The following is a 27,958-nucleotide window of genomic DNA, read 5'->3' as shown; positions in this document are numbered from 1 at the left end:
CCTTCTGCCTCTCCTTCTTCCCCTTGTAAGGGCTTGCACTGACCCATGTTCTGGAAGAGAATCTGAAAACTGAAGCCGGTGCAAGAGCAGAGACTCCCAAGATGATCATTCTCTTGACTGATGGCAAATCTCAGGATGATGCCAACCCATCTGCACAGACCCTGAAGAATATGGGAATAGAGATATTTGCTGTTGGTAAGTTCACATCCCCACCTTTTTTTTTCAGGGCAGGAAACATCAAGAATCTGTGACAAGTGTCTTTAAAAAAAAATCATTTTCTTGTTTGTCCACTTAGTTTTGTTTTTTATAAAGAAGGACAGGGTTTGAATAGGAAAGGAGATGTTCTATTGTGCTATAAGAGGAAATAAACTGATCATTCATTGTTTGTCATAATATATGTTTTATAATGGTTTACATGCTTTCTTTAAAAATTGTATAGTCTGTCTATCTATCTATCTATCTATCTATCTATCTATCTATCTATCTATCTATCTACACACACACACACACACACACACACAGGATTCTTCCTGAATGCTTTACCAATTCTTGCACCAAAAAGAGCATTCAGAAGCCCCCCCCCCCCCCCCCCGCCGTCATATCTCATACAGACAACCAGTTGGTCACAATCCTAGGTCCAAATAAGGATGTGGCATGCCTATATCTGATTAGTGTTTGGGTGTCCTTGGTATCCATTTGCACATTCTTCTGAAACACTATAATAATACATCAATCACCCTATAGTTATTCGAAATGCTATGAATGCATACTTTAATCAAAGTGCATTAATGTTAAATGAACAACACCAGAGTGTATGGAAGTACCCAGCGGCGTATCTAGGGTGGGGCAGGCCGGGCACGTTCCCCGGGCGCGACCAGAAACAAAATGGCCACTGGGCATGCTCAAATGGCCTCTGTGAGGCCCTAGGGCATGCCACGCCTTGCAGAGGCCATTTGAGCATGCACAGCAGCCATTTTGTTTTCAGTGGCCATTTTTTTAAAAAAAAAATTTAAAAATGACCACTGCACATGCTCAAATGGTGCCCGTGAGGCTCTAGAGGGGAGGAGGGGAAAACTTTGCAGACCCCCCACAGCCTTTAGGAACTCCCCTGAAGGGGCTACAGGTAATATTTTTTTTTTTTATATATATATATATATATAATATGTCACTGTACACATATTCAGATTGGCACTATGTACAGAGAATCAGGGCTTGTGAATACTGAGCTGCAGTTTATGAGCTAAGATTGTATCCATTTGCTCTTACTTTACTTCTTGTGATAAGTGAGTTAAATGTGATGTCTTAATAATATGGCTATTAATGGTGAGTTTGTCTTTGAATCAATGTGAAATCCTTAGTATTAAGGCCCACTGGGAGTTTCTTGCTCATTCTCTCATTTTAACTGTCTTTCCAAAATACTAGAATATATTCCAAGCAGTGACACAGTTTACTCTGCATATCCTTTAATTATTTTCAGAGTATCTGGGAAAAGTCAAATTCTCCATTTATTTTTAAAACTTATGTAATCGTGATGCTGCAATGCATAGCAGAGAATTAGACAGGCACTTCTATTTAGTTTTTCCAAGTACACCTCCACATAATATTTGGGTATTTCATGAGCCCCAGCATATTGAAATTTGTAGTTTTCCAGCATTTTCTTGGTCTGGCTACGTCCACTGCTAAATAGTTTTTGAAATATTAAAAGATTAACTAGCTTGACTTGTATTTTTCAGCTGACATTAAGGTAAAGTTATCTGAAAGCTGGGTGTCATATGTTTGGACAGGGGGCTCAATTTCAGTGCTTGCCCTAGGCGCTATTTTCCCTAGATACGCCTCTGGAAGTACCTCTGGCAGATCGCACTATTATTTTACTTAACACTACTATTACTACCTGGGCAGTTCACCAGATTGTGTTGGACAGGAAATCAGACCTTTCTCAGCTGTGCTTACCTCTAACTGCATGTGTAGTCATTAAGAAGATTGTATAAAGTACACAGACTGGCTCTAACCACTACCATTCTAGTTGGTATGAAAAATGATAATATTTAGCATTTATATCACATTTGACTGTTCCAAGTACTTTGCATACACTGGGCCACATACCACACAACACAATGTGCACATTGCAGCATTGCAAGCATGCTCTTGTGCAACTGCAACAACTGCACACAACAATTTACTCAAGAGTAACCTCATTCGAAATGATGGGATTACTATTTTGTATTTTGTACAATTCTTGTGGTTGCACAACTGTGTGCTCTTAATGTCACACTATGCATGTTGCATTGCACAGTTTGTGAGCCACTATATTGTTGTCGAAAAACAAACGGGGTGCACAAACAAGAGACCACCCCCCCCCAAAAAAATAACGTGCACACTGCTGGTTATGAAAAAAAAAAGAAAACTGATATAGAACTAAAATGTCATGGATTGAACTGTAACCTGGAAACCTATGTAGTCAATATATAAAAAACAATGAGATTGTTCCCATTAACAAAATGCACATACCATTTATCTACTGGATATAATTGCTGTATTGAATCAACTTTATACAAGACCTAAACTTTATACAAGACCTAAACAATCAACTTTATACAATCAACTTTATACAAGACCTAAACAAGACCTTATTTAGGTCTTGTATAAAGATTCACTCAGGCTGTTATATGTTATTTTGGTTGTTCTGTTTTATGTGGGTTTCAATACAGCAATTCTATCCAGTAGATAAATGGTATGTGCATTTTGTTAATGGGAACAATCTCATTGTTTTTTATATATTGACTACATAGGTTTCCAGGTTACAGTTCAATCCGTGATGTTTTAGTTTTATATCAGTTTTCTTTTTTTCATAACCAGCAGTGTGCACGTTATTTTTGATTTTTTTTTTTTTTACTATATTGTTGTCAGCTTACAACATCCCTGTGAAGTAAGTCAGTATTGTTCTCTTCATATTGCTAATGGGGGCCTCAGGTGAGAGATTCCAGCATGCCTAACGCCAACAAGTGAGTCCCTGGCAGAGGCAAGATCCATACTGGGGATTTCTGAATTCATGGCTGACCACTAGCTAGTCTGCTACAGCACATTTCCCATGACTTGTCCATCTTCTACATCCTGTGTTTTACGCACACGTCTCAGATCTCTCCATTCATTCTTTTCCAGGGGTGAAAAATGCAGACGAGTCAGAGTTGCGCCAGGTTGCCTCAGAACCGTTGGAGCTAACTGTGTACAATGTGCTGGATTTCCCCTTGCTCAGTTCTCTGGTGGGCCGGCTTACCCGGGTCTTGTGTGCCTGGATCAAGGAGAAGAACAAGGATGAGGACACAGGTGATGTGAGCGCCACCCCTTGTTTAGCCAAGAGGCACCATATGAGCCATTTGAAAATGAAATGGTCAGCTCAGCACCTCTCAGCTAAGAAATGCTGTGCTGCTCGTCATTTAACTTTCAAATGGCCTGTGTGTGGCACCTTTCAGCTGAGAGCCGCCTGGGTGGCCACTTGAAAGTTAAATCTCCAGTGCACTGCATCTCAGCTGAGAGGTGGTGTGCTGCTGGTCATTTAGCTTGAGTCAGACAGGCATGAATTCAACAGAGTTCTGCCACGACAGGTGAGATTATAGGTGGAGTTCCAACTGTTTGTTTATTTGTTTATTTTACGACCCATGGTCAGCTTACAAATCAATTACAGATAATAAAATACAGAAAATCCTGCAAAAGGTTAACAATTGCTAGAAAGTCATAAAACATCAACCACATACAGTGCCAATCAGAAACTTAACTAGCAATTGCTAACAATAAAAGTATGAATATAAGACTAAAAGTTCAGAGAGAACATACACATGAAATAAAATGCTGACGTAACCACATAACATTAGAGCAAAACTTCGTCACCTTATATGTAACAGGTAGAAACTGATTTGCCAAAAGATAAGAAACACAAAAATCTTCTGAGCATCCTAGAAAAGGTGCCAGACAGGGAGATATCAAGGAGCATCTTAGCTCTCTGTAAAACAGGCAGTGGAGCAATACATGTTGGATGGATTCAATCTCCCCATAGCCACAAAGGCAGATTCTATCTCCCCTAGGTATTCTCTTTATTCTCCCTGCAAGCACAGCCGATGGGGGCTTATCATACCTTGCTCTAAAAAAAGCCCTCAGATAGCGTGGGTTCTCTAAGGTATACAAATAAGCAGTGGGACCCCTAACATAAACCCAACCTCCTCCTTGAGCATTCAGGGATCGCAGAGAGCTGGTGTTGATTTTCAATATCCAGGATTCTCTGCTTCAAGGCCAGTAGAGCTTGATTATAGTGCAGCGAAACCAGATAATCCATGGGAAATCCCAGTGAAAGAATTTTAGCATGAATTGCCTGGGCCCCTGAGGACTGAAAACCACCAGCCAAAATCACCGAGATCCATCCTTGAGGAAAGATGTTTCTCCTAAGCCAAAACGCTAGGATCAGCATCTAAGCTCTGGCCTCAATTCTCAGAATACCCAGATCAACTCTCAACATCACAGAAGAAGCACATCTGGGTACTCTCAGGATTGCCGTAAGAAATTTATTTTGTACAGCTTCCAGGGGTTTATAGGAAGGATAGGATCTCAATTGCGCACCATACAATAGCTGACCCCTAGCTTTGGCTACGAACAACTTGAAAGCTGCCGGTATAATCTCTCCTCCCCAGTATAAAAACACCTCCATATAGCCAGGGAACTTCTCTGAGCCATCAATGCTACATATTCCAACTGTCAAGGGTCCCTTCTGTCATGGCAGAATTCCTTTGGATAATGCTCAACAGAGGGCATATCAGGTCTGACGTGCCTGTCAGAGTGACACAACTGCAAAGTCCTAAAATTCATTGTTTTATTTCATTCATTCATTCATTTATTCAATTTAATTGATTGCTACACCGCCCTTCCAAAATGGCTCCGTGCAGTTTACATCAAAACAAAACTAAAATCAATTAACTATTAAAATTGAAAACTGTAAAAACAACATAAAACCATTATTAAAACAATTAAAACAGTTTTTAAAACCCTGGGAAAACAGGCCAAACCTTTATAGTTTAAAAACCCTGAAAAGCCAGGCCAAAAAGATAGGTTTTAAGGGCTCAGATTACGGCCAATAATGAACTCAGATTACGGATTTCTGTCGGGAATGCATTCTACAGCCCAGGAGCAGCTACAGAGAAGGCCCGCCTCTGAGTCACCACCAGACGTGGTGTTGGTAACTGAAGACGGACCTCCTCAGATGACCTCAATGTGTGGTGGGGATTGTGCAGAAGAAGGCGCTCGCTAAGATATTTTGTTTAGAATTCAAAATATGAATTTATTTATTTATTATAAGTTTGAAGTTTTGTGCATTTTTTAAGGTTGATGTCTGACTTTGATGGCACGTTTTGGTTCTGCAGAAGTCAGTTTCCAGAGATGAAACTCAATTTTGCAAAACCAAAACCAAAGGAGTCTAATTTAGAGCCAGAACAGCAAAACCCCATCTGTAAAAAAAATTCTACAGTTCTTTTTTGGTTTTTTAATCCAATTTTAAATTGGCATGTTTTCAATTTGGAAAACTTGTTGGGTTTCTTCATATTTTTAGAACAGTTTTGCTATAGCGGCACCTGGAAGCTGGGGTTAATTAGGTAGGCAGATGTTTACATGTATCTTATTTGTTTATGACATTTCTATTCCACTCTTCCTCCAAGTGTCCAAGAATGTTCTACATAAGCTGTCTCCAACTGTTTGTCCTCACATAAAACCAGGTGCTGGTATTGACCTTTAAAGACCTACACAGCTTGGGGCCGGGGTACCTGTTGGACCACATTTGCCCATATCAATCTGCCAGGGCCCTCCGCTCATAATCTCAGGCTCTGCTCATGACCCCGCCACTAACAGAGATCTGTTTGGTGGTGACTAGAGACAGGGCCTTTTTGGTTGTGGCCCCTTGGCTTTGGAACGCCCTCTCTGAAGAGCTCCGCCATGCTCCCTCCCTCAGTGTTTTTAAAAAACATCTTGAAACACATCTTTTCAAGGAGGCTTTTTAATGCTCCATTATTATTTGGTTATGTCTGGTAGGTTCTTTAGCTTCTTTAGCTTTTTATAATTTTCAGTTTTAATTTTAACCTAATAATTGTGGTTTTTAATCTGACATTAAAAAAATTTCAGGTAATTTTATTACTTCTATTGTATCTGTGCCTATCTTATTGTTGTGAGCCGCCCCGAACAGTAGTGTACTAGAGGGCCGGGGTATAAATATTTTAAATAAATAAATAATAAATAATAAAATCTGCAAGGTAGGTTAGGCTAAGAAACCATGACACTTAACTAGAAAGCTTCATGCCCCTGCAAGGACTTGAACGTGGGTCTCCCCAAATGTAACCATTGTCCACATTACTTTTCACAGGTGACACAGTAAATACTACTCCAGTGAATATTGGCGACCATCTGAGCCCCACCAATCTTGTGGTTAAAGAGGTGACTTCCAGAAGTTTGCGCCTCATCTGGAACCCTCCTCTGATACTGCCCAAAAAATACAGGGTTGTTTACTACCCATCTAGGGGTGGGATTCCCAAAGAGGTAAGTGGTCTCATGTTTGATGGCGTACCTGGTTGGCTTAAGGCTGTAATAATAAAATTGATTGATTGATGTTTGATGGCATAAACTTGGTTGAATTAGCCCAGTGGTGACCAGAAACTACAAGAACTTTGACTCTATAGCTGTGGTTTTCGAAGGTTTGACGATCCGTTGACTTGCTGTGGTGATTAAGTGAGCTTTGGGATCATTTCACACCAGTGTTGAAATAGCCTCCCAGATTATATCTGAGCACAATTCAAACAGCTGGTGCAGAGGCAGAGGGAGCTTTGTGGGGGCTGAGGGAAAAAGTCTGGTGTTCTTTCACCCACTCAAAGCACATGTCCCAAGCCATGCCCCCTGCTTCTGATGTCAGATGCAAGGGGGCGGGGCCAGTGCAGAGAACGGGGCTGTTACAGCCCCCACATAGTTTCATTTCCCCTGTCAGCAGTTGTTGGAATTGTTGAAAGCAGCTCCTTTTCCTGGAAGGGCATTCCCTTTCAGCAGTTCCACCAACCGCTGACAGTGGAAATGAAACTCTGCAGGGGCTATGACAGTCCCATTCTCTGCACGGGCCCCGCCCCCTTGCATCTGATTTCAAATGCAGGGGAGGGGGCAATGCCCAGGGAGAGAGGAGAGGGGTGTAGCTTGCACTCTGGCCAAGGGAAAGGGGGAGCCTCGAGGACTCCCAGACACTTGGGGCCTGGGGACAATTGTCCCCCTTGCTCAACAGTTGCTACACCCCTGAACTCATGCTTCCTTTTAAAGCCTTGCATGGCTGAGGACCTTGGCACCTGATGGACTTGCCTCCTCATCTCTCCTCGCCCTGCCCCGACACTGCAGTTGTCATCAGAGGCTCTCCTCTAAGTTTCCACACCTTCTGAGGTCAGGCAGGTGGCAAGTGGGGAAAGGGCCTTTTCACCTCCCACATCCCAAGTATGAATGCTCCCCCAGGGAGATTCACCTGGCGGCTACATGAATGTGTTCCTTTCATCAGGGAAAAGTATTTATGACTTCCAAGGCCTTTGGAATCATTTATTTATTTAGCATATTTATTTACTTCCCCAAACTCATTTCTAAAATAAAACCCACAGATTAAAACAAACATTAAAACAATTTGAAAAACCACAAAACACTATACAGATTTTCTTCTTCTTCTTCTTCCTCCTCCCCCTCCTCCTCTGCTGTTCTTTTCTGCTGTGCTTTGTTGTTTTACTGTCATTCAGGTTTTGTGCTGTTTTTATTCCTTTGCATTCTTCTTTTTAAGTATGTGAGTCACTCTGGAAGCATTTACGTCTTTTAGAGCAGGCTATCATCTCTTACAGGAATAAATAACGTAAAATAACTTTCTGCATTGCAGAAGATTCTGGGGGATGCTTCTGGAGCACTGAGGTAATCTTTTGGGCCCTATAATTGCCCGACATGAGCTGAGACTAAACCGTTAAACATGTCCAGCAACATTGGGCTGGTCCAGATGATACTTCATCCACTGATCCAGCCACACGTTGTGTAATCTCTTGCACTCTTGGTTGGCTTGCACAAGTGTTGCACTGATGTAACCATGATATCTTTGTGCTTGCACAAGTGTTGCACTGATGTAACCGTGATATCTTTGTGTCATTCAAACCCTTAATGGTTTGGGACCAGGATATCTGAAGAACTGCCAAGGTTTTCTGCCCACCCAACAAGGTGATCAGAGAGGGCTTTGCTCTGTGTGCTCACACAGAGAGAGGCTCAGTTATCATGCATGTGGGACAGGGCCTTCTCTGCTGCTGTCCCCAGGCACTGGAATGCTCTCCCGGTGAGTGTCCACTCCTTGACACCTACGACTGTTTTTAAAAAACAGCTAAAGATCTTTTTATTTGTTCAGGCTTTTACACCTTAGGGGCTGCTGGGTCTCTCATCTCCTCTTCTATTCTCCTCTTTTTATGCCCCCCCCACCAGTGTTTCTATTGTTTTAACTGATTTTAAGGTTTTGATTTTTGCAAACCACCTTGGGATGTCTTATGACAGATGGTATGGAAGTTGGACAATAAAAATACAATAAATAAAATGAAATCCCCTGCAGCATATGTGGAGGCTGTTCTCACGAGCAGCCAGCCGAGGCTTGGTGACCTGTGAGAACCACCTGGAGGCACTGAGCTCCTGGCAGCGCCTCGGTGGCAGACCCGGCTATGAAGTCCGGCTGTTAAACGAGGTTAAGGGAGTGGGCGTGCCCTTAACCCTGTTTAACTGACCATGTGTTAGCGCTGGCTGCTTTCAGCGGGCGCCAAAACACTGAGGGGCACCTGCCCGTCTTTGGGGAGGGTACCCACAATGCACCACACACCACTTGTGTGGTGCATTGTGGGATTTCTGGGGGCCAGGATGCAACGTCGCATTGCTTGAGGGAACAGCGGATAGTCTGGGTGCACGATCCGAGTGCAGAGAGACCGGGAAATGGCTGTCTATGGGGGAGGTAAGCTTCTGTAGCCTCCTGCCTGGGTCCCGGATCGTGAGAAAGGACTCATGGACGGAGGAAGAAGTTTCACAGCAGGAGCACGAGGTACAGAGGCGTAACTACCATTAGGCAAGGGGAGGCAGTCATCTTGGGGCCCCACTGCTCGAGGGGCCCCCCAGAGGCACATCACATGACTCCCCACCTGCCCATGTTGCACCCCTATGAATTATGTTGAGTCTCTTGGAGATCAGCAGGAGCAGAGAGTAAAAAAACTAGATTCAATGTGTACTAGATTTTCACCGTATTCATAATGGGGATGTGAGTGTGAGTGTACTATATATTGTGAAGTGTGTTTGTGTGTGTGTATCAGCGAGGGGCCCATTTTAAAATCTTGTCTCTGGGCCCCCTCCAACCTTGCTACGCCCCCGACGAGGTAGACCACAGGTTGTGTAAGCACACCCCGTTGCACCAGCATAACTCTCATCTGGAACATATCTTCCCAAATAAGTAGAGCTAGCTGGTGCACATGTTTGACAGAGCACAGTATTAATCTGGATGCCAGCCTATTTTTGCATTCCATTTTTCTTCCCTGGAACCCAAGGTTCCATATGCAGGGTCCTCTAGTGGTCTCCCATCCAGGCATCAATGAGACCAAGATCTGCTTACTTGGTGCAAGATCTGTTACAAGGCGACGGCAATATGCAGCTCTCAGCAGACCTTGAGACACAGTGGGGCTCATTGCAACTCGCTTGTATCTTTGTAGGTGGTCTTAGAAGGGACAGCCTTCTCTGCGCAGCTCCTCAACTTAACTCCGCACACAGAATACTTGGTTTCAGTGTTTCCGATTTATGAGAACGCTGTTGGAGATGGACTCAGAGGGATCACATCGACATGTAAGTTGGGCGTGAACAGTTGGTGTTCAGTGTGCTTGTGTCCAAGCACCAGGAGCGGCCGATGTGGGTGCTGTCAGCAGGGGGCAGGGGGAGAAGCACCTTTAAGCACAAATCAATAAGTGATTACCTCGGTTCCTGCTGCAGCTGCAAACTACTCCGAGTGGCAGTATGCACTTCCTGCGGCAGTGGATCGACTCTACCACTCACCTGGCCACTAGTGGGGGATGGGATTTACGGACGTCAGGTGAGCGGTGGAGCTGATCCGCCACTGCAGGGAGTGTGGAGGTGCCTCTCACCGCCCCTCCAGCGGCACCTGCACTGGCCATTCCTGCCAAACACTAGGATTATACGGCAGTGCACCTTATATCAGCCAGAAGTACGTGCAGGCAATACTTCCGGCCCAGAATGGGGAAAGGGGCAGCACGGAGGTACGCTGCTGCCCCATGGATTTCCCTAAAAATGGTGCACCGCAGGGGGCGGGGGGTAGCAGCAGGAGGGGTAAGTGCACCCTCCCCTGCCCTTAAAGAGGCACCCCCTTGCGTCGAACCTTCAAGCCGGTGCCACCTTCAAACCGGTTCAGAGGCCTTTAGAATGGCCGCCGGACCAGTTCGTGCACATCCCTACCTGTCCCCCTCCCCCACACCTTCTTCCACAGGTTTGTGCACTTTGCTCCATTTCATCACACAAAAGCCTGTTGGGAGAAGGTTCTGGGGTGTGGGGTAGGAGAGAGAAAGCCAGCCAGCTAGGAAATGGCAACAAAAGTTGTCTCTCTTGAAAACTCACTCTCTGCCACTGCCACCACCTCCCACCGACCTGTACTTTAAAATCCCTGCTGCCTTACTTTCTGGGCAGCAGGGAGATGGGGAAGGCCAACATAGGTGAGGGAGGCAGGGCATTTGCATCAGGGGTTTGGGCCAGGCCAGAAGGTGGAGGGAAGCAAAAAGAAGGGCAGAGAGGAGCTGGAGAGCAGCAGCAGGCCAGGTGAGGCAAAACTCATGGGAATGGAAAGTGGGTTGGGATCCCTGCACACCGGAGCCCATCCCCTCACCTTCTCTCATTGACCCTGTTCCATTGACCACATGCAATTATTCAGCTCTGAATATTCAAAGCCGAATAATGTGGACATCATCTTGACCTCTGTAGAACAACTGTTCCTATGGCTCACCTCCACACAGAACAGAGCTGAGCACAGCACCAGGGAGGGCCTTTGAAGGGAAGTGGAGTTGCAGGTAGCCCCAATAACACCTGGGAAGCTGCACAGGGAGGTGTGCATGGAGTGCCAGGAAATATACAGTAGTGCTTCTGCGGGGAAAGCGACCAGAAGCAACGGCAACTGGGCGTGTGTGTTCTGCTGGGTGAACAGGGACAGTTGATCTTCCTTTGCTAAATATAAGAGAAAGGTGCTTTCTCTTATATTTATGTTTATTTCTATTTCTATTTATTATTCTCTTATTTGAAAAGGTGCTTCTTTGCTCAATTAGCAGGAGCTAATTGGCACAATCTGCTTAATGAGTCTCACCACCCGTTGAGATAATCCATTAAGGTCCATCTGCAGTTGCCACCAGTTCATCTGGTGGCTACTCAGGGACGAACTTTGTGTTGCCACCCTGAGACTTGGAATGGGCTCCCTGCCTAAAGAAGAGCCTCCCCATCTCTGACAGCTTTCAAAAAGTCTAAGATGCATTAATTCACCCAAGCTTTTTAATTAGAATTCCAAACTGTTTTTAATATCTGTTTTAATTTGTTTTATGTTTATTGTAAACTGCCCAGAGGTGTGAGTTTGAGTCTGTATGCAAATATACTAATCAAACAAACAAAAAAATTAATATGCATATTCTCACAGAAGCTACATTTTACTGGAGCAGATATTATTTTAAAATTTTTTGGACCAGAGTACACACAGTTTTGCCGAAGACACAGTGCTTTAAAATAACCTTGAACTTTAAAGTGCTGTTGAGTTTGGGAAACGGTTTCCTTTTGAACATTTCTCTTTCATGTTTTGTCCCTGAAGTGCCTCTTGCTGCACCTGGTTCCCTCCGAGTTTCGGAAATCAGCCACAACAGCCTGAGACTGACTTGGCAGCCAGCAGATGGTGCTACTCAGTACCTCGTTCTCTGTTCCTCAGCACCCAGTGGAGCAGATGATGAGACTAGAGAGGTAAAAACATATTTATTTGTCAGTAACCACAACTCTTCTTTTGGGGGAGGCAGGTTTCTAATATATTCAAAGGCGAAGCAAGAGCACTGTCCAAGTAACATGGGATTTTGATGTGATTTTAAAGAAGCGAGCCCACCCATGCATTCAGAGTTATGACAATTCCACGAGAGGACTGTACCACACAAATGCCTGCATGTTTTTTCTGGCTCCTGATCTGGGCTGCTGGTGTGGGGAGAGGGAGAAAACCAAGCAGAGATGGAACAAGCAGGATGAGAAGTGGGGTTGGATGGGGACATGTGGTGTTCCTTTCTGGAGTCTCATATGCATGGAATGGCAGGGAACTTGCTTTCTCAGAAGACCAGTCCAAATATGCATCACTCAAGCAACTGTGGTGAAACTAGAGAAGCTGTTCCTTCAGCTAAGCATGATTGTGATGGAATGAGGAGAGCTGGTGTTGTGGTAGCAAGCATGACTTGTCCCCTTAGCTAAGCAGGGGCTGCTCTGGTTACATTTGAATGGGAGAATACATTTGAGAACTGTAAGATGTTCCCCTAAGGAGATGGAACCGCTCTAGGAAGAGAAGGTTCAACGTTCCCTCCCTGACATCTCCAAGACAGGGCTGAGAGAGACTCCTGCCTGCAACCTTGGAGAAGCCACTGCCAGGCTATGTAGACTGCTAACTTGGCAAAGAGGCACCTTTTGACGTGGTGATTCTCTTTATTTAGCAGGGGGAGAGTAACTGGCCCTATCCACCCCCAGCACAGGACCTCCAGTGACTGTTGCTGGTGTCCATCTTATGTTTCTTTTCAGATTGTGAGCCCTTTGGGGACAGGGATCCATCTTATTTATTTATTATTTCTCTGTGTGAACTGCCCTGAGTGATTTTTGGAAGGGCGGTATAGAAATTGAATTATTATTATTATTATTATTATTATTACTACTACTACTACTACTACTAGTAGTAGTAGTAGTAGTAGTAGTAGTAAATAATAATAATAATAATACTGAGCTAGATGGACCAGTGGTCTGACTCAGTAAAAGGCACCTTCCTATGTCCCTATGTAACAATGCCATATGCAAACAATTCATTGCAATCATTATATGGAGAACATTACCTGAGGTGTGGGTAAAATATGAACATCAGGATACTTAATAATCATTTACACAAGTAAAAGAAAAGAACAGAGCTTGAGATCTCTCAGGGCCGGTTTACACATACAATACCATGCTAGATTTATTGTCACTTCATTATTCAGTACTAGGTGACAGGCAGCTGAATGTGTGAACAGACTCCTTTACAAAGAGCTGCCTTTGAGATGATACGGAGTTTTCATTTCTTGTTTGATCTGTGTTGGTCCCTTTCCACATGCAAGTCACCCAAAGGCAGCCCAAGGTAAAGCAGTGCCTGAGGTGAGGTGCAAAACGATGTCTTACCCCAGATGCCTGGAGGGGGCCAAGCCCCTTTCAAAACTAACCCTTGCAAGCTTTGCAAGTAGCACAGGGGCATAGGAACATAGGAAGCTGCCATATACTGAGTCAGACCATTGGTCTGTCTAGCTCAGTATTATCTTCACAGACTGGCAGTGGCTTCTCCAAGGTTGCAGGCAGGAATCTCTCTCAGCCCTATCTTGGAGAAGCCGCCAGGGAGGGAACTTGAAATCTTCCTTCTGCTCTTCCCAGAGTGGCTCCATCCCCTGAGGAGAATATCTTACAGTGCTCACACTTCTAGTCTCCCATTCATATGCAACCAGGGCGGACCCTGTTTAGCTATAAGGGGACAAGTCATGCTTGCTACCACCAGACCAGCTCTCCTCTGGTTCTCTGGCAAGGAGGAGGGAAGGTTGCCCGTAGGGATGTGCACAAAATGGAATTTGTGTTTTGTTTCGGACTTGAGACAAAATGCAAAATGCTCAAAATGTATTATCAAAACACCCGGAATGTTTCGTCGAAACACTCAAAACATTTTTAGTCTGTTTTGTGTGTTTTGGCCATAGAGAATAATGGGGAAATTAAAACACCCCATTGTTCCCCATGGGTAGTTCCTAGGGACACCCAAGTGTGTTGGGTGATAGAGCATGATGGGTGAGAGTAACTTGTGCCAATTAAGTCACTGGCACCTTCAACTTCAGTTTTGCATTACATGTGAATTTGGTCATGGTCTCTCTCCACTGTGCCAGGCAGGGCCACACCACAACTCTGCTTTCCTCTGCTGCTGTGCTACTTCAGTTTCTGTCCTTCCTCTCCTGATGTATCTTTCCTTTTCAAGAGGCTCTCTGCTTCCCAGGCCCTTAAATGCATTTAAAACTTGCACCTTTGGCCTCCCCCTCCCTTCCCCCAGCCAATGGGGGCACAGTTGTCCATGACAACACTTAATGTGGATCATAACAAGCCAACCAAGAAGCAAAGAGATTGCAAGCCCATCTGAAGCCAGTGCCAGAAAACCAATTAGCAAGGGGAAAACAGCCCTCCAAAATGGAGTTCAAAACACTCAAAATTTTGCGCTCAAAACAGGGTCATTTTGTTTCAAGCTTGAAACAGGCCCTTTAATTTTAAAACATTCAAAATGTTTTGCACATCCCTAGTTGCTCGCAACCTCATAATCTCTTCTTGCAGGCTTTTCATGAACCGTGAGAGGTGCTCTTTGCAAAGTTTGCAAGGGCCAGATCAGTCCCAAAGAGCAGTTCCATTGCAGATAGTGGGGGGCCTCCTGCCACCCTGCTGGCACTCCAATAAATCTGCCGCCTGAGGTGACTGCCTCACCTTGCCTCATGAAAGGGCCGCCCCTCAAGTTACCACCCAATGCTTCAGTCGTCACATGCTGAACAGGCATGTTTGAACTGAGCCTCCCACTAATGGGTATTTTGGATAACGTGTCGCAATTAACACTAACAGAATAGCATCCTAGAATCTTGTTGCTCTCCAGAGCAGCCAAGCTGGAGACTTTAGATTGCCCTGTATACCCCAAAATGGAGATGCACAACTCCATAAATGGGTTGAGCTATGGGTCACAAGCTTATATTACATTCCATTCAATTCCATTACATTATAGCATTTATATACTGCCCCATCCCAAGGCTCTGGGTGGTGTACAACAATATTGCACATTGCCATGCTATTGTATATGATAGGAACATAGGAACATAGGGAACTGCCATATACTGAGTCAGACCATTGGTCCATCTAGCTCAGTATTGTCTACACAGACTAGCAGCGGCTTCTCCAAGGTTGCAGGCACGAATCTCTCTCAGCCGTATCTTGGAGAAGCCAGGGAGGGAACTTGGAATCTTCTGCTCTTCCCAGAGCAGCTTCATCCCCTGAGGGGAATCTCTTACAGTGCAAACACTTCTAGTCTCCCATTTGTATGCAACCAGGGCAGACCCTGCTTAGCTATGGGGACAAGTCATGCTTGCTACCACAAGAACAGCTCTCCTCTCCTAACATTTAGATTCATTACTAAGTAAAATGTGAAAAAGTACATTAGGGGACATATTTAAATGGGAAAGGTCACACACTTTGGTTGAGACAGTAGACAGAAACCAGCCAAGCAACTCTTAAATCTTTCTTGTGCTCAAGTCACTATTACAGAATATCACTGAAATAAATGGAATGACCTATATTATCATATAAAACATGTCATGCTAGTCTCCCTTTTTGCTCAGATCAATATGTGAAATGTAAAACTGCAGGGCAGGTCAAAAGCTCCTTCTCTGCAGCCAGTTTAGGAATGGGAATCAAGCTATCCCACTCAACCCCACTGATGACTGGCTAAGCCTGCCCTATATTGGGTGTGGATGGGAAGGTGGGTGGGGTATGTCCATGGCTGGAACTGCATTTGTGGAGAGGCATGGCCACCTTAAACAACCACCACTATTCCTGCCCTGAGTTGCTCATGCAAGGCAGCTAGCCTGCCTCATCCTTGCGATCCATCCTGTCTAAGGAGTAGAGGCAAAATCTTTGTGGTTTCTGGACATCAATAGTCCCCTACATCCATGTAGTTCTCCAGGATGGGCAGAAGGTGGCAGCAGACCAACTGTCATATAAAAAAGAATATTTGGTTTAAATACATATACATGGGAAATAAAGCTTTCCTGCAAACTGTGATCTCCAGATGAATGTCCTCTGGTAGATACAGGCCCTGGAACCCTTGTTTGAGGCAGATATTTATTAACACTGTAAAAACCCTCTCCCTTCCTTCCCTGCTTGTTCCTTGCCTGGTTGAATGTTCTGCATCACAAAGGCCAAGAAAGGGAAGAATATCTCTGGCAGTTGTTGCTTCTCTGCTGGCTCTTTGTTCTTCTGTGGGTGCCCTTTTGGGGCCTTGTCAACCCAAGGCAGAGAACTCTGGCTGCTCGAAGCAATTCCCCCCGGGAGAGGGCGTCCATATGCTGAACCAGTCCCAAGTGTGTTAGAAAGTTTTCCTTTGCCTTCGTTATTATTAACATTATAATTATCGTAAAGCCAAATGTCAGTGGATATACTGCCAGTGGAAAACTTGCTGCAAGACTGCAATATATTGTGAAATGTTTGAGGGAGGTATTGTGAAGCTCTTTGTAAAGTGCAAGGAGTGTTATACAAATGATTAGTTAAGCACTAAGATGCAGGAAACATCATGGCCAATGAACACATTCAGCAAAAGCATTTGGTACAGCCCTCTTGAGACTCTTATTACTTCAGAACACAAATGTGCATGATTGATTTTTTTTTAAAAAAAAGAATGCCACCTCTGCTCATAGAAAACTAACATGTCAGGAAGAAAGTGAGGCTAGAATACTTTGCCCTGACTCTCTGGCTTTCCACAGTCAGGGAGCTTTTGATACAAGGGGTTTATCATTCAAACCTATTTCCCCCCTACCCCCATACCAGCAGTCTTGATATGTCCTGAGAAGACTATACCATGTGATCTTCCTAAATGCACAATTTGACTTTTAGACATGCCTGATTGAGTGCTCTGGTCAGGGCTACAATGGCTGCTAACAGTAAACAATGTTGCTCTGCCATGCAGTTATTACAACTACCGCAATGCACTTTGCATGGGGCTACCTCAATCAAAAACTTTCCTTGGGGCAAAATGCAGCAGCAAAGCTGACATGAGTTGGAATCTGGCTGATAGCCAGGGCTATCAGCTGCATTTGCTTCCGCCTTGCTTGTAGGCCCAATTCAAGGTGCTAGTTATCTTTATATATAATTCTCTAAAGCATACCCTTGGCTCATCCCATGTGTGGCAGCTCTCGCGAGAGTTCGGAGAGCTGCCAGATAGCCACAGGTGGGAGGAAAGAAAATGGTGCTTCTGGCCAGCTGGCTGGGGGGGAAACCAGTGGCAGAGGCAGGCCGACAGGAACGGGCAGAAGGAGGCAGAGGTCACAGAGGAGAAGTGGTGGCTGGGCAGGCTGGCCACCAAGGGAGAACGAGTTGGGGGGGGAGAACGAAGTGGGGCAGTGGGGGGGGGGGAATGACATTGGGCTGAAGGGGGGGGAGACAGGGAGAACTAGGGGTGCAGATGCTCTGTACCAGGTCAACTAGTATTCTTTAAAGCCCTAATTGTACTCGTCAAAGACCACAATAAAATTTATCTATCTAAAGGCCTACATGGCTTGAGGCCAGGATATCTGAAGGGCCATCTCCTCTTGCATGAACCAAGGAATCGCTTCTTTGCCACACATATTGCCAGAGTTTAGGTCTTCAATTGTGCTCTGTGCTGTAATCTGTCGGATTCAAGTTGAGTCCTTCTCCATTCGCGCTCTAGTTGTCTACCTAGCCACCAGAGGCGTAACTATAGGGGGGCAGGGGGGGCACGTGCCCCGGGCGCCATCTTTTCTGGCCACGTGGGGGGCACCGCCATGACCAAATCTTAAAAAAAAAAATTAAATTTTTTGTTAATACAAATGTTTCCTGCTCAGTGCAGCAGTGCTGCAGCAGTCAAGGAAGCACATCGGTGCCCCCTTCCCCACGAGCGGTCCCTTCCGCGCCACCTGCACCCCCCCCATTGCTTTGCTGGCGCCTGGTGGCCAGTCAGTGGCCTGGCTTGGCGGCGGCGGCGGGCGCTTGTGAGGAAAAACCTAAGTATAATGTAGTATGTTGGGGCCGCGGGGGGGGGGGGGGCGGGGGGCACCATTTCAGTGCTTGCCCCGGGTGCCCTTTTCCCTAGTTACGCCTCTGCTAGCCACTTCCGCTCCCGTAGTTCTTCTGTATACTGCTGCAGAGCACTGCTCCAGTTGGGTGTTCTGTTCATTGAGGAAGACTCTGTGGAGAGTAGCAGAGACTGCAGGAAGCATCTTTGGCAGGGGAGAAATGGATACACTTGAGCAGGGTCTGGGTTCTAGAGTTGCCTGGACTACTCATATGACTTATCATCATCATAAGTCACTTTTTACATCATCTAACGTAATACTACTTTTGCACAACTTGAATTTTTGTCCAGTCGGTATGCATTGAGGATAGATGCTCTGACCCATGGCCACTCCTTTATCTAGTTCCCCAGGGTTCAGTTCTTGCCCCTGTCCTTTTTAACATCTATTTGCAGCCACTGGGTCAGGTCATTTCCCAGTTTGGGACGAGATTTCATCAATACGCTGATGATACTCAGCTATATATTGCCATCCCAGACCATTTTGGGGACACTGTTTCTGTGCTTACTCGCTGCCTGGAAGCTATTAAGGCCTGGATGAATCAAAACAAGCTCAGACTGAATCCCACTAAGACGGAATTACTTTAATTCAGCCCTCATACCGGCCAACAGCTGGATGTGAACCTTGTTTTAGATGGGGTGGCGCTGCCCTCAAAAGAGCTTGTTCATGATTTGGGGGTCCTTTGGACTCACACCTCTTGCTTGAACAGCTAGTGGAGGCTGTGGCCAGAAGTGCTTTTGCCCAGCTTCATCTGGTTCGCCAATTACGCCCTTACCTCGACTGGCAGGCATTAATGACAGTGACCCATGCCTTTGTTATCTCCTGCTTAGACTATTGTAACGCTCTCTATCTAGGGTTACCTTTGAGGACGATCGGAAAGCTACAACGGGTCCAGAATGCAGCGGCTTGCCTTCTCATGGGTGCCAGAAAATATGACAGGGTAACACCTCTCCTGCAGTCATTGCACTGGTTGCCTATTCGCTTCCGAATTCAATTTACGGTCCTGGTTTTGACCTTCAAAGCCTTGTGGGGTTTGGCACCTGTCTACCTACAGACCTGCTTCTCCCAGCCAGTTACATCCCGTCCAGTCAGATCTTCTCAGATGGCCCTTTTGTCGGTCCCTGATTTCTGAGAGGTTCGGGACACTAGGACCCATGAATGGGCCTTTTCGGTTGCTGCCCCACATCTCTGGAACTCCCTTCCCCTTCAGATTCATTTAGCTCCTTCCTTATTGATTTTTAAATCTCTGTTGAAGACTTTTCTTTTTCGCCAGGCTTTTGCCCTGTAGTTTACCTATTTGGTTTGTTTTTTTCTTTTTTGTTAATTACTTTAGTTTTTAATTTAGAATGTAATTTTAATGCTGTCTTGCTTTGCATGTTTTTGTACACTGCCTAGAGTCTTCGGAGCGGGTGGTATATTAAATGTTTCTAATAAATACATAAATTTTTTTGAACTACACAAACATTCTTTTAGAACTGCACATTTTGTCTAGTTGTGCATGGGGGGGAAAGCCCTGCTAAAGTGGCACCATAATGTTTTTGCTGAGGTTTGGATTTTTCTTGTATGATGTTGCTATGTATTGTTGCTTTATTTGTCTTTTCTTTTTAGTTATGGGTTGATTGTTTTATAGACGGTTTGTTTTTGCGATACTTCTTGTAAGCTGCTCTAGACGTCCAATTGCCGTGGAAGAGCAGAATAGAAATGTTTCTTTAAATACACAGATAAATCAATAAATATTGCAAGAAGGATAGGCATCAGAGCCCAGCAGGACAAAGTGGCCTTGAGTAAACATTTGATGGGGATTTGTGGAGACCAATTTCATTTCATATTCCAACTCTCTCTCTTTCTCTCTCTCTCTCTCTCTCCCTCTCTCTCTCTCTCTCTTTCACACACACACACACACACACACACACACACACACACACACACACACACCCCTAATAGTGGGAATATGCATGGGGTAAGCTGTGCTGGTGGTTGTTCACTGCATGCCCACTTTGCTTCCAGGTTTGTTTAGCATGGCGGGAGGGCTGTGCTTCAGTGGTGCCAAATCTGAATAAGTTGCATCTAAGCGCTGGAGTTGCATGCACACGGACAGTGTGGTTTGTTTGCATAGTGCTGTAATGGCTGGGACTGTTGGTGAGGTGTGGCAGGAGGTGTGCGTGATAATTCCTTATCTATCTATCGTTCTATCTATCTATCATATTTAGCTCCAGGTACCTTAAAGACCATCTGCTCCCAGCTGAATCTACCCACCTGACTATGTCAGCTGGGAGGGTTCTGCTCTGCGTGCCAATACCTGCGAGGCCTGTTTGTCGAGCGCATGGGGCAGGGCCTTCTCAGTTGTTGCCCCCAGGCTGTGGAACTCACTCTCAGCTGAGACCCACATGGCTCCCTCTTTTCCAGCCTTCAGGAAGAGAGTCAAGACTTCCCTTTTTATATAGAATTTTGGCCAATGAGCTGTCCCTGCTCTTTTTAATTTTTTTTTTTTTAGCTACATATTGTTCTGTTTTTATGTTTTTATTGAGTTTTATTAACTTGTTTTTATGTTTATTACATTTTATTGTTTTATCTCGCTGTTAACTGCCGTGGGGACTTAGGACAAAGGGTGGCATGCATATATATATATATATATATATATATATATATATATATATATATATATATATACCACCTGAGATGTGTATCCCTAGCTGGTGTACATAATTTAAAATATAACAAATGTAAAAACTTAATAAAAACAATGAAAATAATTTTACCAAAAGAAAACCATGAAAACAATTTTACTGAATAAAAACAATGAAAATGTTAAAACCCAATTTTAACAAAAAGCCTGAGAAAATGGGTGTATCGGGTTCTTTTTATTTTATTTATTTATTTTTATTTTATTCAACATATTTCTATACCACCCAAAACCTACGTCTCTTTTATCAGCATCAGCTGATACGCCAGCTGCATCCGTTTCTTGAGGTGAATGACCTCAAAAAAGTGGTACATCTGCCGGTAACCTCCAGACTGGATTACTGTAATGTGCTCTATGTGGGTCTGCCCTTGTACATATTCCGGAAACTACAGTTGGTCCAGAATGCGGCAGACAGGTTGGTCTCTGGGTCATCTCGGAGAGACCATATAATTCTTGTATTGAATGAGGTACACTGGCTGCCGATATGTTTCCAGCAAAATACAAGGTGCTGGTTATAACCTATAAAGCCCTAAACAGCTTGGGCCCTGGGTATTTAAGAGAATGCCGCCTTGGTCATGAATGCCACCGCCCATTGAGATCCACTGGAGAGGTCCGTCTGCAGTTGTCACCGGCTTGTCTGGTGGCCACTCAGGGACGGGCCTTCTCCGCTGCTGCCCCGAGGCTTTGGAATGCACTCCCTAGTAAAAGAAGAGCCTCCCCATCTCTTACAGCTTTTAAAAAGTCTTTAAAGACTCATCTGTTCATCAAGGTATTGTTTTAAAAATTTTAAATTGTTGTAATGTTTTAAACTTTTCATTTTTGTTTTAACGAATGTTTTATTTTGCTTTTGTTTTGTTGTAAACCACCCAGAGATTTAAGTTTTGGGCAGTATAAAATATGTAAATAAAAATAAAAGTCTCCAAAATATTATCTTAAATTATAATTAATGCACTGGCGAATATTGTTTTGCAAATCTAGCACAGATCTCTGTTTCCATTTTGTTCAAATTTCAGCCATCTTCCTCTGATATCAGTTCCACTTTCTTCCATTAATAGTATTTTTCCATCATAGACAATAATGCATATTTTAACACATATTTTTAAAAGTATTGTCACATATTTCCTATCCAAACAGCTAGTGCAATCCGACATTGCAAAGTAAATATTGAAATATGTAATTTTCTGCAAATTTACTGAATGCACAGCATCTGTAGAAATTGCCGTATTTTAGCAAAACCGATCTACTAGAGAGTGGGAGAACTATGAGTTCCACTGCAGATTATGGCAGAAGAGGAATTTGGTCAACATCCCTTGCTTCCTTTCTCTTATTAGGTGAAAGTAGAACAGCCTGAAGTTCTGCTTGAGGGACTGTCTCCCAGCACTGAATACTCACTTGCGGTGTATGCCATGTATGGAGAAGATGCTAGCGATCCAGCAAGTGTTCAGGAAACCACTTGTAAGTCATCTGCCTTCTTTTCAAGCACGTGGCTTAGCATGTGGGGCTGGGAGAATCTAGATAACATTGTTAGAGTTCTTTTGAGCAGCAGAGTGGTTCTGGAATGATCTAGAACAGGGATTCTCAACGTTGGGTCCGCAGACGTTATTGGACTTCAACTCCCATAATCCCTAGCCCCAGTGGCCTTTAGTTGGGGATTATGAGAGTTGAAGTCCAATAACATCTGGGGACCCAACATTGAGAATCCCTGATCTAGAGCAAGAGAGTAACCAAGAGGGCCAAAGATTCAAGACGTGATGCATTTCCAAAATGCAGCAATGGGGGACCCAACTCAGACAGGGGCTGTGCAACGGGGGAGCAGGTTCCCTCCATGCCATGGCCCCAATCAATCAATCTTTATTACGGTCATAGACCAGCATAAGACCCCAATTCAGAATTACCCCCCAAAGCTTCTGTTAGCTGCAGATGGGGACATTTGCACCTATTTTTCCCCCTCTGAGGTGAACAGCTATTTGGGGAGGGTGCAGTTCAAACTGGGGGATTTGAGTGGGAACAAAGGATAAGCCCTTCTCACCCCATGATACGAGTCCAGAGTCCAGTCCAAAATAAAACTTCTCAAGAGAAAAAAAACATTGGGAGTTCCAGCTACATAACTCTCCTGCTTTTTCTAGTCTGGCTCACAGGTCACATCAGTTTTTATTCAGGCATTTGACAGGGAGGGAGAGGCGGCGGTCATAGCATTACTCCAGAAATCAGGTCTGAAATTCAGTTAACTGTTGTGTCTTTCATAGGAACATAGGAAGCTGCCATATACTGAGTCAGACCTTTGGTCCATCTAGCTCAGTATTGTCTACACAGACTGGCAGCGGCTTCTCCAAGGTTGCAGGCAGGAGTCTCTCTCAGCCCTATCTTGGAGATGCTGCCAGGGAGGGAACTTGGAACCTTCTGCTCTTCCCAGAGCGGCTCCATCCCCTGAGGGGGAATATCTTCCAGTGCTCACACATCAAGTCTCCCATTCATATGCAACCAGGGTGGACCCTGCTTAGCAAAGGGGACAATTCATGCTTGCTACCACAAGCCCAGCTCTCTTCACTTTCCCTGGAGGTATTCTGAGAATTTTAGGGGTCTTTTTTTCCAGGCTCCTGGGAATAATTCAGGAAAGGTTCTTAGCTTCTTTGCTGAGCAGCAAACTTTCATTTCCCAACAAACCTATTGGGAAAGAAGCCACAAATGTTGACCTGGCTTTGGTCTATAGTGCAGACATCCCATCAGTCACACCAATTCTGTCTTTCAGTGGGCCTGAGCCCTCCACAACATCTGAGATTCTCGGACATCAGCCATGGCTCCGTCAGGGTCAACTGGGATGTGTCCTGGCATGCTGTGAAAGCTCACCGTGTCACATACATCTCCAGCAGGGGGAGTAACACTGGGGAGGTGAGTGACCATTCTCTCTCGCTTTCTTTACCTCCTCAGCTCCCATGCAGAGCTATGATGTTTCCATCTGGTTTGTTCAAACCAAAGCTCTATGGCTCTTCTGAAGCCAGAAACTGTGGATTAACTATGGTTTCTAAACCAGAATTTGATACTTAGTCCATGAGCCAGGACCGCAAATGTTGGCCATTGGTACCATGCTCATAGTGATTTTTGGCACCACCTACTAGAGATGTGCATGGAACTGGTTTAGAGACCCTTTATGGGCCTCTGAACCAGTTCGAAAGGCGGCCGGTTCCTCTGGTTCGATGGCAGGGGGTACACTCATCTCTCCCTCTGCTCTTGCCCCGCTGGTGCTCCTTTCTTCTAAAGTTCATCAGGGCAGCAGTGTACCTTCCTGCCACCCCATTGCCCCCATTTACCGGATACAACTGGAAGTATCCGACACACCTGTGCGCACCGGGCATGAGTGCATGCACGACACGCATGCACACACACATGGTGGGCGCATGTGTGCAATAGCACTACCCTCCCCTGCTCTTAAAGCAACACACAGCCCCGCCATCGAACCACCCCTGCCTGGTTCTGTGCACATCCCTACTACCTACCCCACTAAAAATGGGGAAACGGTGATAGCACTGGTGCACTTACAGCTTTCTGTGTGTAATCGCCTTTTTTCTATCCCTACCCCCAAATAATTAGGGTAAAATTGCCATCATTTTTGCATGGAGGAAAGTTAGGGTAACAATGAACAATTTGTTCTACTCTCTCCATGGAATAATCTCTGGAGGACATCCTTGTCAATTTTCATTTCCATTCCTCTGACAACCTCAACAAAATTTTATAGCAGCTTTTGTGTTTTTAGAACTTTTAACAGCTTTTAAAACACCATTGCACATTGGGCCACTGCAGATCCAATGCCAGGACAATCAGAGCACGCCAACACACTGACAGCTGAAAGTATTGCAATGTTATCATCTGTTTTCCATCTCTAGGGTGCAGACCTTGTTGAAAATCACTGAACGTTCGTCCCCCCAGATGGTACTGACCACCTCATGTACTAACTGGGATTAGGTTCCAATCCTCCTGACTGTGTTATTCCTTTTCACGTTGTTGCTGCCTTCTACAGCCAAAGCTCAGATGTTGGGGTCAATTCCCAAATATCCCCATTAAGTGCTCTAATCATACTGGTCATCATTTCATTCCAGGTGGAAGTTCCCGGCAATGCTTCATCCGCCATGCTGAAGCCACTGTCATCATTGACCCAGTATTTTGTGAGCTTGATCACTGTTTATGATGAAGGTGACTCCTTTCCAGTAACGGGAAACGTCACTACATGTAAGTAGCAGGCAGTTGGATTTATAAAGTGTGGTGACACAGCTATGAGAGAATCAGAGGGGGCAAGAAAGCTACAGTTTGAGACACAAGGTTCACACTGGATGCTGAAGCACTACTTGTAGAGGGTGGAGGAAATAGGAGGATTTCTCTGCTCTGGTGAACTTGCTTGCTTATTTATTTTATTTTATTTGTTTGAATTTATACTCTATCTTGTGTTGAGATAATCCTCAACATTTACAATAGATTACAACTGTACAAAGCAATTCCCTAGCAGCCCTCAACGCTCTGGCTGGTGGCAGAGGTCAGAAAGCCCTTCTTTTGCTTTCTTAGACTTGGAAAAGAATATTTGCTGCTTCATTAATTATAACTGAAGACAATATTTCAGAGAATTATTCTATCCACTCTATTAAATGCTTTGGCAAAAATTCTTTTCCATGTCCACTTGAGGGCAACAGTGACAGATACAGCAACAGAGTTTCTAGTCCTATTCAAACATTTTTTTTTCAGTTCACATACATTCTGTGAAGAGTGTACACATGTACAGTTATTCACATGTTATGTTGAACATACATACATCTGTACACTATCTATACCTGGCATTTGAGGAGACCTATACCCAGGTTCACTTTTAAAATCAACACAGGTACATTCATTCACACAGAAATATGTACAGACACCTGAAGACATGTACAACATGGGGCTCTTACTGGCAGGGTGGAAAAGTAAGCCCTTCAGCTGGTCTTTCAATGACAGAAGCTTGAGGCCAGGTTGGTCTTCCTCTTCTCATAAGGAGAGAGTGTGTGCGGAGTCCCAGTCATGCTTTTTTCTTTGGCTAGCGGCAGAGGATGGATGGTCCTTCCCCTCTTCTGTCTTGCTATGTTCTTCGAGGTTCCTGTCAGAATGAAAATGATTTATCTGCTTAGCTGAGGGCATTCTCTTCCACACTTCCAGTCTTAGCCCTTGTTTAATCCAGACTGATTAAACCAAAATGATTCTCTGATGGAAAATGTTTGTCCTACCACAAGCTTCTCTCAGCCTTTAAAGTGTCTGGAACCATGTTGACAGACGATTATTTCTGCTGTGGAGATAAGAGGCCGGCTATTGAAAGCCAGGAGTGGCTGCCCAGTCATTGAAACATTAAATCCATTGGGTGGGTTCTAAGAGTCCTGCAGGTGGGAGCTGAGGGCAAACCTTGTCAGCAAATCAGTAGTCAGGCTGGAAGCCAATTCTGTCAGAGGCACATCGCATTGTAAGGCAGACTGGACACCTAGATTACAAATGGAACACACTGATGAGTTTCGAGTGAAACAAAGATGCTACCCAGGGACAAAATATAAATTTTATAATTCCCTTTGGAAATTCAAAAAGGTGGTTGTAAGGACTATCTAGATCAGGGCTGCTTAACTTCAGCCCTCCAGCTGTTTTTGGACTACAATTCCCATAATTTCCAGCTACAGTGGCCAATAGCCAGGGATGATGATGATGTAGGTCAACATCTGCAGGAGGGCTGAAGTTGAGCAGCCCTGGTCTCGATCCTCAGCACAATTTGGTTTGTGAAATACATAAGAAAGCCAATTCTTCTCCCTCCCCTGCCCTGCTCTCTCCTTGAATGCCCTTCTTGAGTCTCCCTGCAGTTGGAAATGCCAAACTGAATATGTTTCCTCCATCAAATGAAATAATTACACTTTAATTAATGGCTGCAAAATATTACATACCGGTCCTTCAGGATGGGCTTTTGTTGTCTGAGGTCTGGAAAAGGGCTGGTTAAGGACAGCTGCCCAGTTGCCGCTTGACTCCCTCACCATCTGCTCTGTAGCGTGACCACAAGATGGCTTCAGCTCCTGGTAGCAGGGACAGAAGGAATGAGGGGAGGAAAGAACTTTGGATGTTTCCTTTTCTTTTCATCTCAGTAAAGGTGCCACCTCCGAGTCACTTGAAGGTCACTGAGCTCTCCGGAAGCGAGGCCCGACTGGAGTGGGAAGCCTCTGCAGCATCTGATGTGGTTGTCTATCAGATCAAATGGAATGTGCTGGATGAAGGGAGATCACAGGAGGTACAGCATTATTCTGGGGAAGCTAGCACTAGTACTGTGTAATGCTAATGCCGACATGCAGACTGCAGAAGCCAATGCTGCACTGGTGCTGGGGTGTGTGTGTGATTGTTGTTGGCCTCCCCTTCCCTCTGAAGCCCACTGCGATTTCCAAAAATATGGCTCCGAGAGCAGTGCAACCCTCAGGGATATATTTTCAGGAGCCCCATTTGGCTTCAGAGGGAAAGGAGGGATGGATGAAAATTGCCTCTCCCCTAGCACCAGTAAAGAGTGCTTCCTTAGTCTGGCTGTTGGCCTAATTGTATTAAGAGTCGGAATTTGTCTGAAACAGGCAATAGTGTGAAGTAAGGTAAGGTGGGGCAGCCATTTCAACTACATCTGCCACCCCAATTCTGAGTTTAAAGATGTCATTTGAGTCCAACATTTTATCTGCTATACTACTGTGTGTGAACGTTTGCAGTATTTTTATTTATTTATTTATTTAGTATGCAAGAATGCCTGTTGTCTTCTGCAGGGCTGGCCAAGCCTCTACAGCTTTTGTTAGCAGGGGCATGGCTATAATTGAATGGGGGGTGGAAAATGCCCCCTGGCCCCTGAGGGAGAGGGTGCCCACCAGCTGAGTGACAGCATGTTTTTCAATCTCCCTCTCCTGTCTCTCCGAAAAAGGTGGGGAGTTGTGGGAAGGCAGGGGCCCATTTTCACGTTTTTGTCCTAGGACCCACTCCACCCTTACTACAGCTTTGCTGGTTGTTGGACTACAACTCCCATCATCTCCAGCCACAATGGCCGTTGTGGCCATTGAACAGCCTTCCCTCAACAGTTGAT

General features: G+C 44.8%; 1 protein-coding gene across 3 annotated transcripts in view; it reads left to right on the top strand.

Annotated features, from left to right (window-relative positions):
* COL20A1 (collagen type XX alpha 1 chain) overlaps positions 1 to 27,958 on the top strand; it is a 172,357-nt gene that overhangs the window by 34,450 nt on the left and 109,949 nt on the right. For all 3 annotated transcript variants that reach the window (XR_008320737.1, XM_053313548.1, XM_053313549.1), the window contains exons 9-17: positions 31 to 195; positions 3,160 to 3,324; positions 6,395 to 6,567; positions 9,765 to 9,894; positions 11,906 to 12,051; positions 22,191 to 22,314; positions 23,609 to 23,748; positions 24,954 to 25,083; positions 26,994 to 27,136. Coding sequence is in view for 2 of the 3 variants with exons in the window: in XM_053313548.1 (XP_053169523.1) it covers positions 31 to 195; positions 3,160 to 3,324; positions 6,395 to 6,567; positions 9,765 to 9,894; positions 11,906 to 12,051; positions 22,191 to 22,314; positions 23,609 to 23,748; positions 24,954 to 25,083; positions 26,994 to 27,136 (1,316 nt within the window). In the remaining variant the exon portion in view is untranslated. The remainder of the gene's footprint in view (positions 1 to 30; positions 196 to 3,159; positions 3,325 to 6,394; positions 6,568 to 9,764; positions 9,895 to 11,905; positions 12,052 to 22,190; positions 22,315 to 23,608; positions 23,749 to 24,953; positions 25,084 to 26,993; positions 27,137 to 27,958) is intronic.

This window comes from Hemicordylus capensis, chromosome 4, assembly GCF_027244095.1.
Source record: "Hemicordylus capensis ecotype Gifberg chromosome 4, rHemCap1.1.pri, whole genome shotgun sequence".
Taxonomy (NCBI): Eukaryota; Metazoa; Chordata; class Lepidosauria; order Squamata; family Cordylidae; genus Hemicordylus; species Hemicordylus capensis.
Note: the sequence above shows the minus strand (reverse complement) of the source record. Positions and strands in the feature narration are given on the sequence as shown.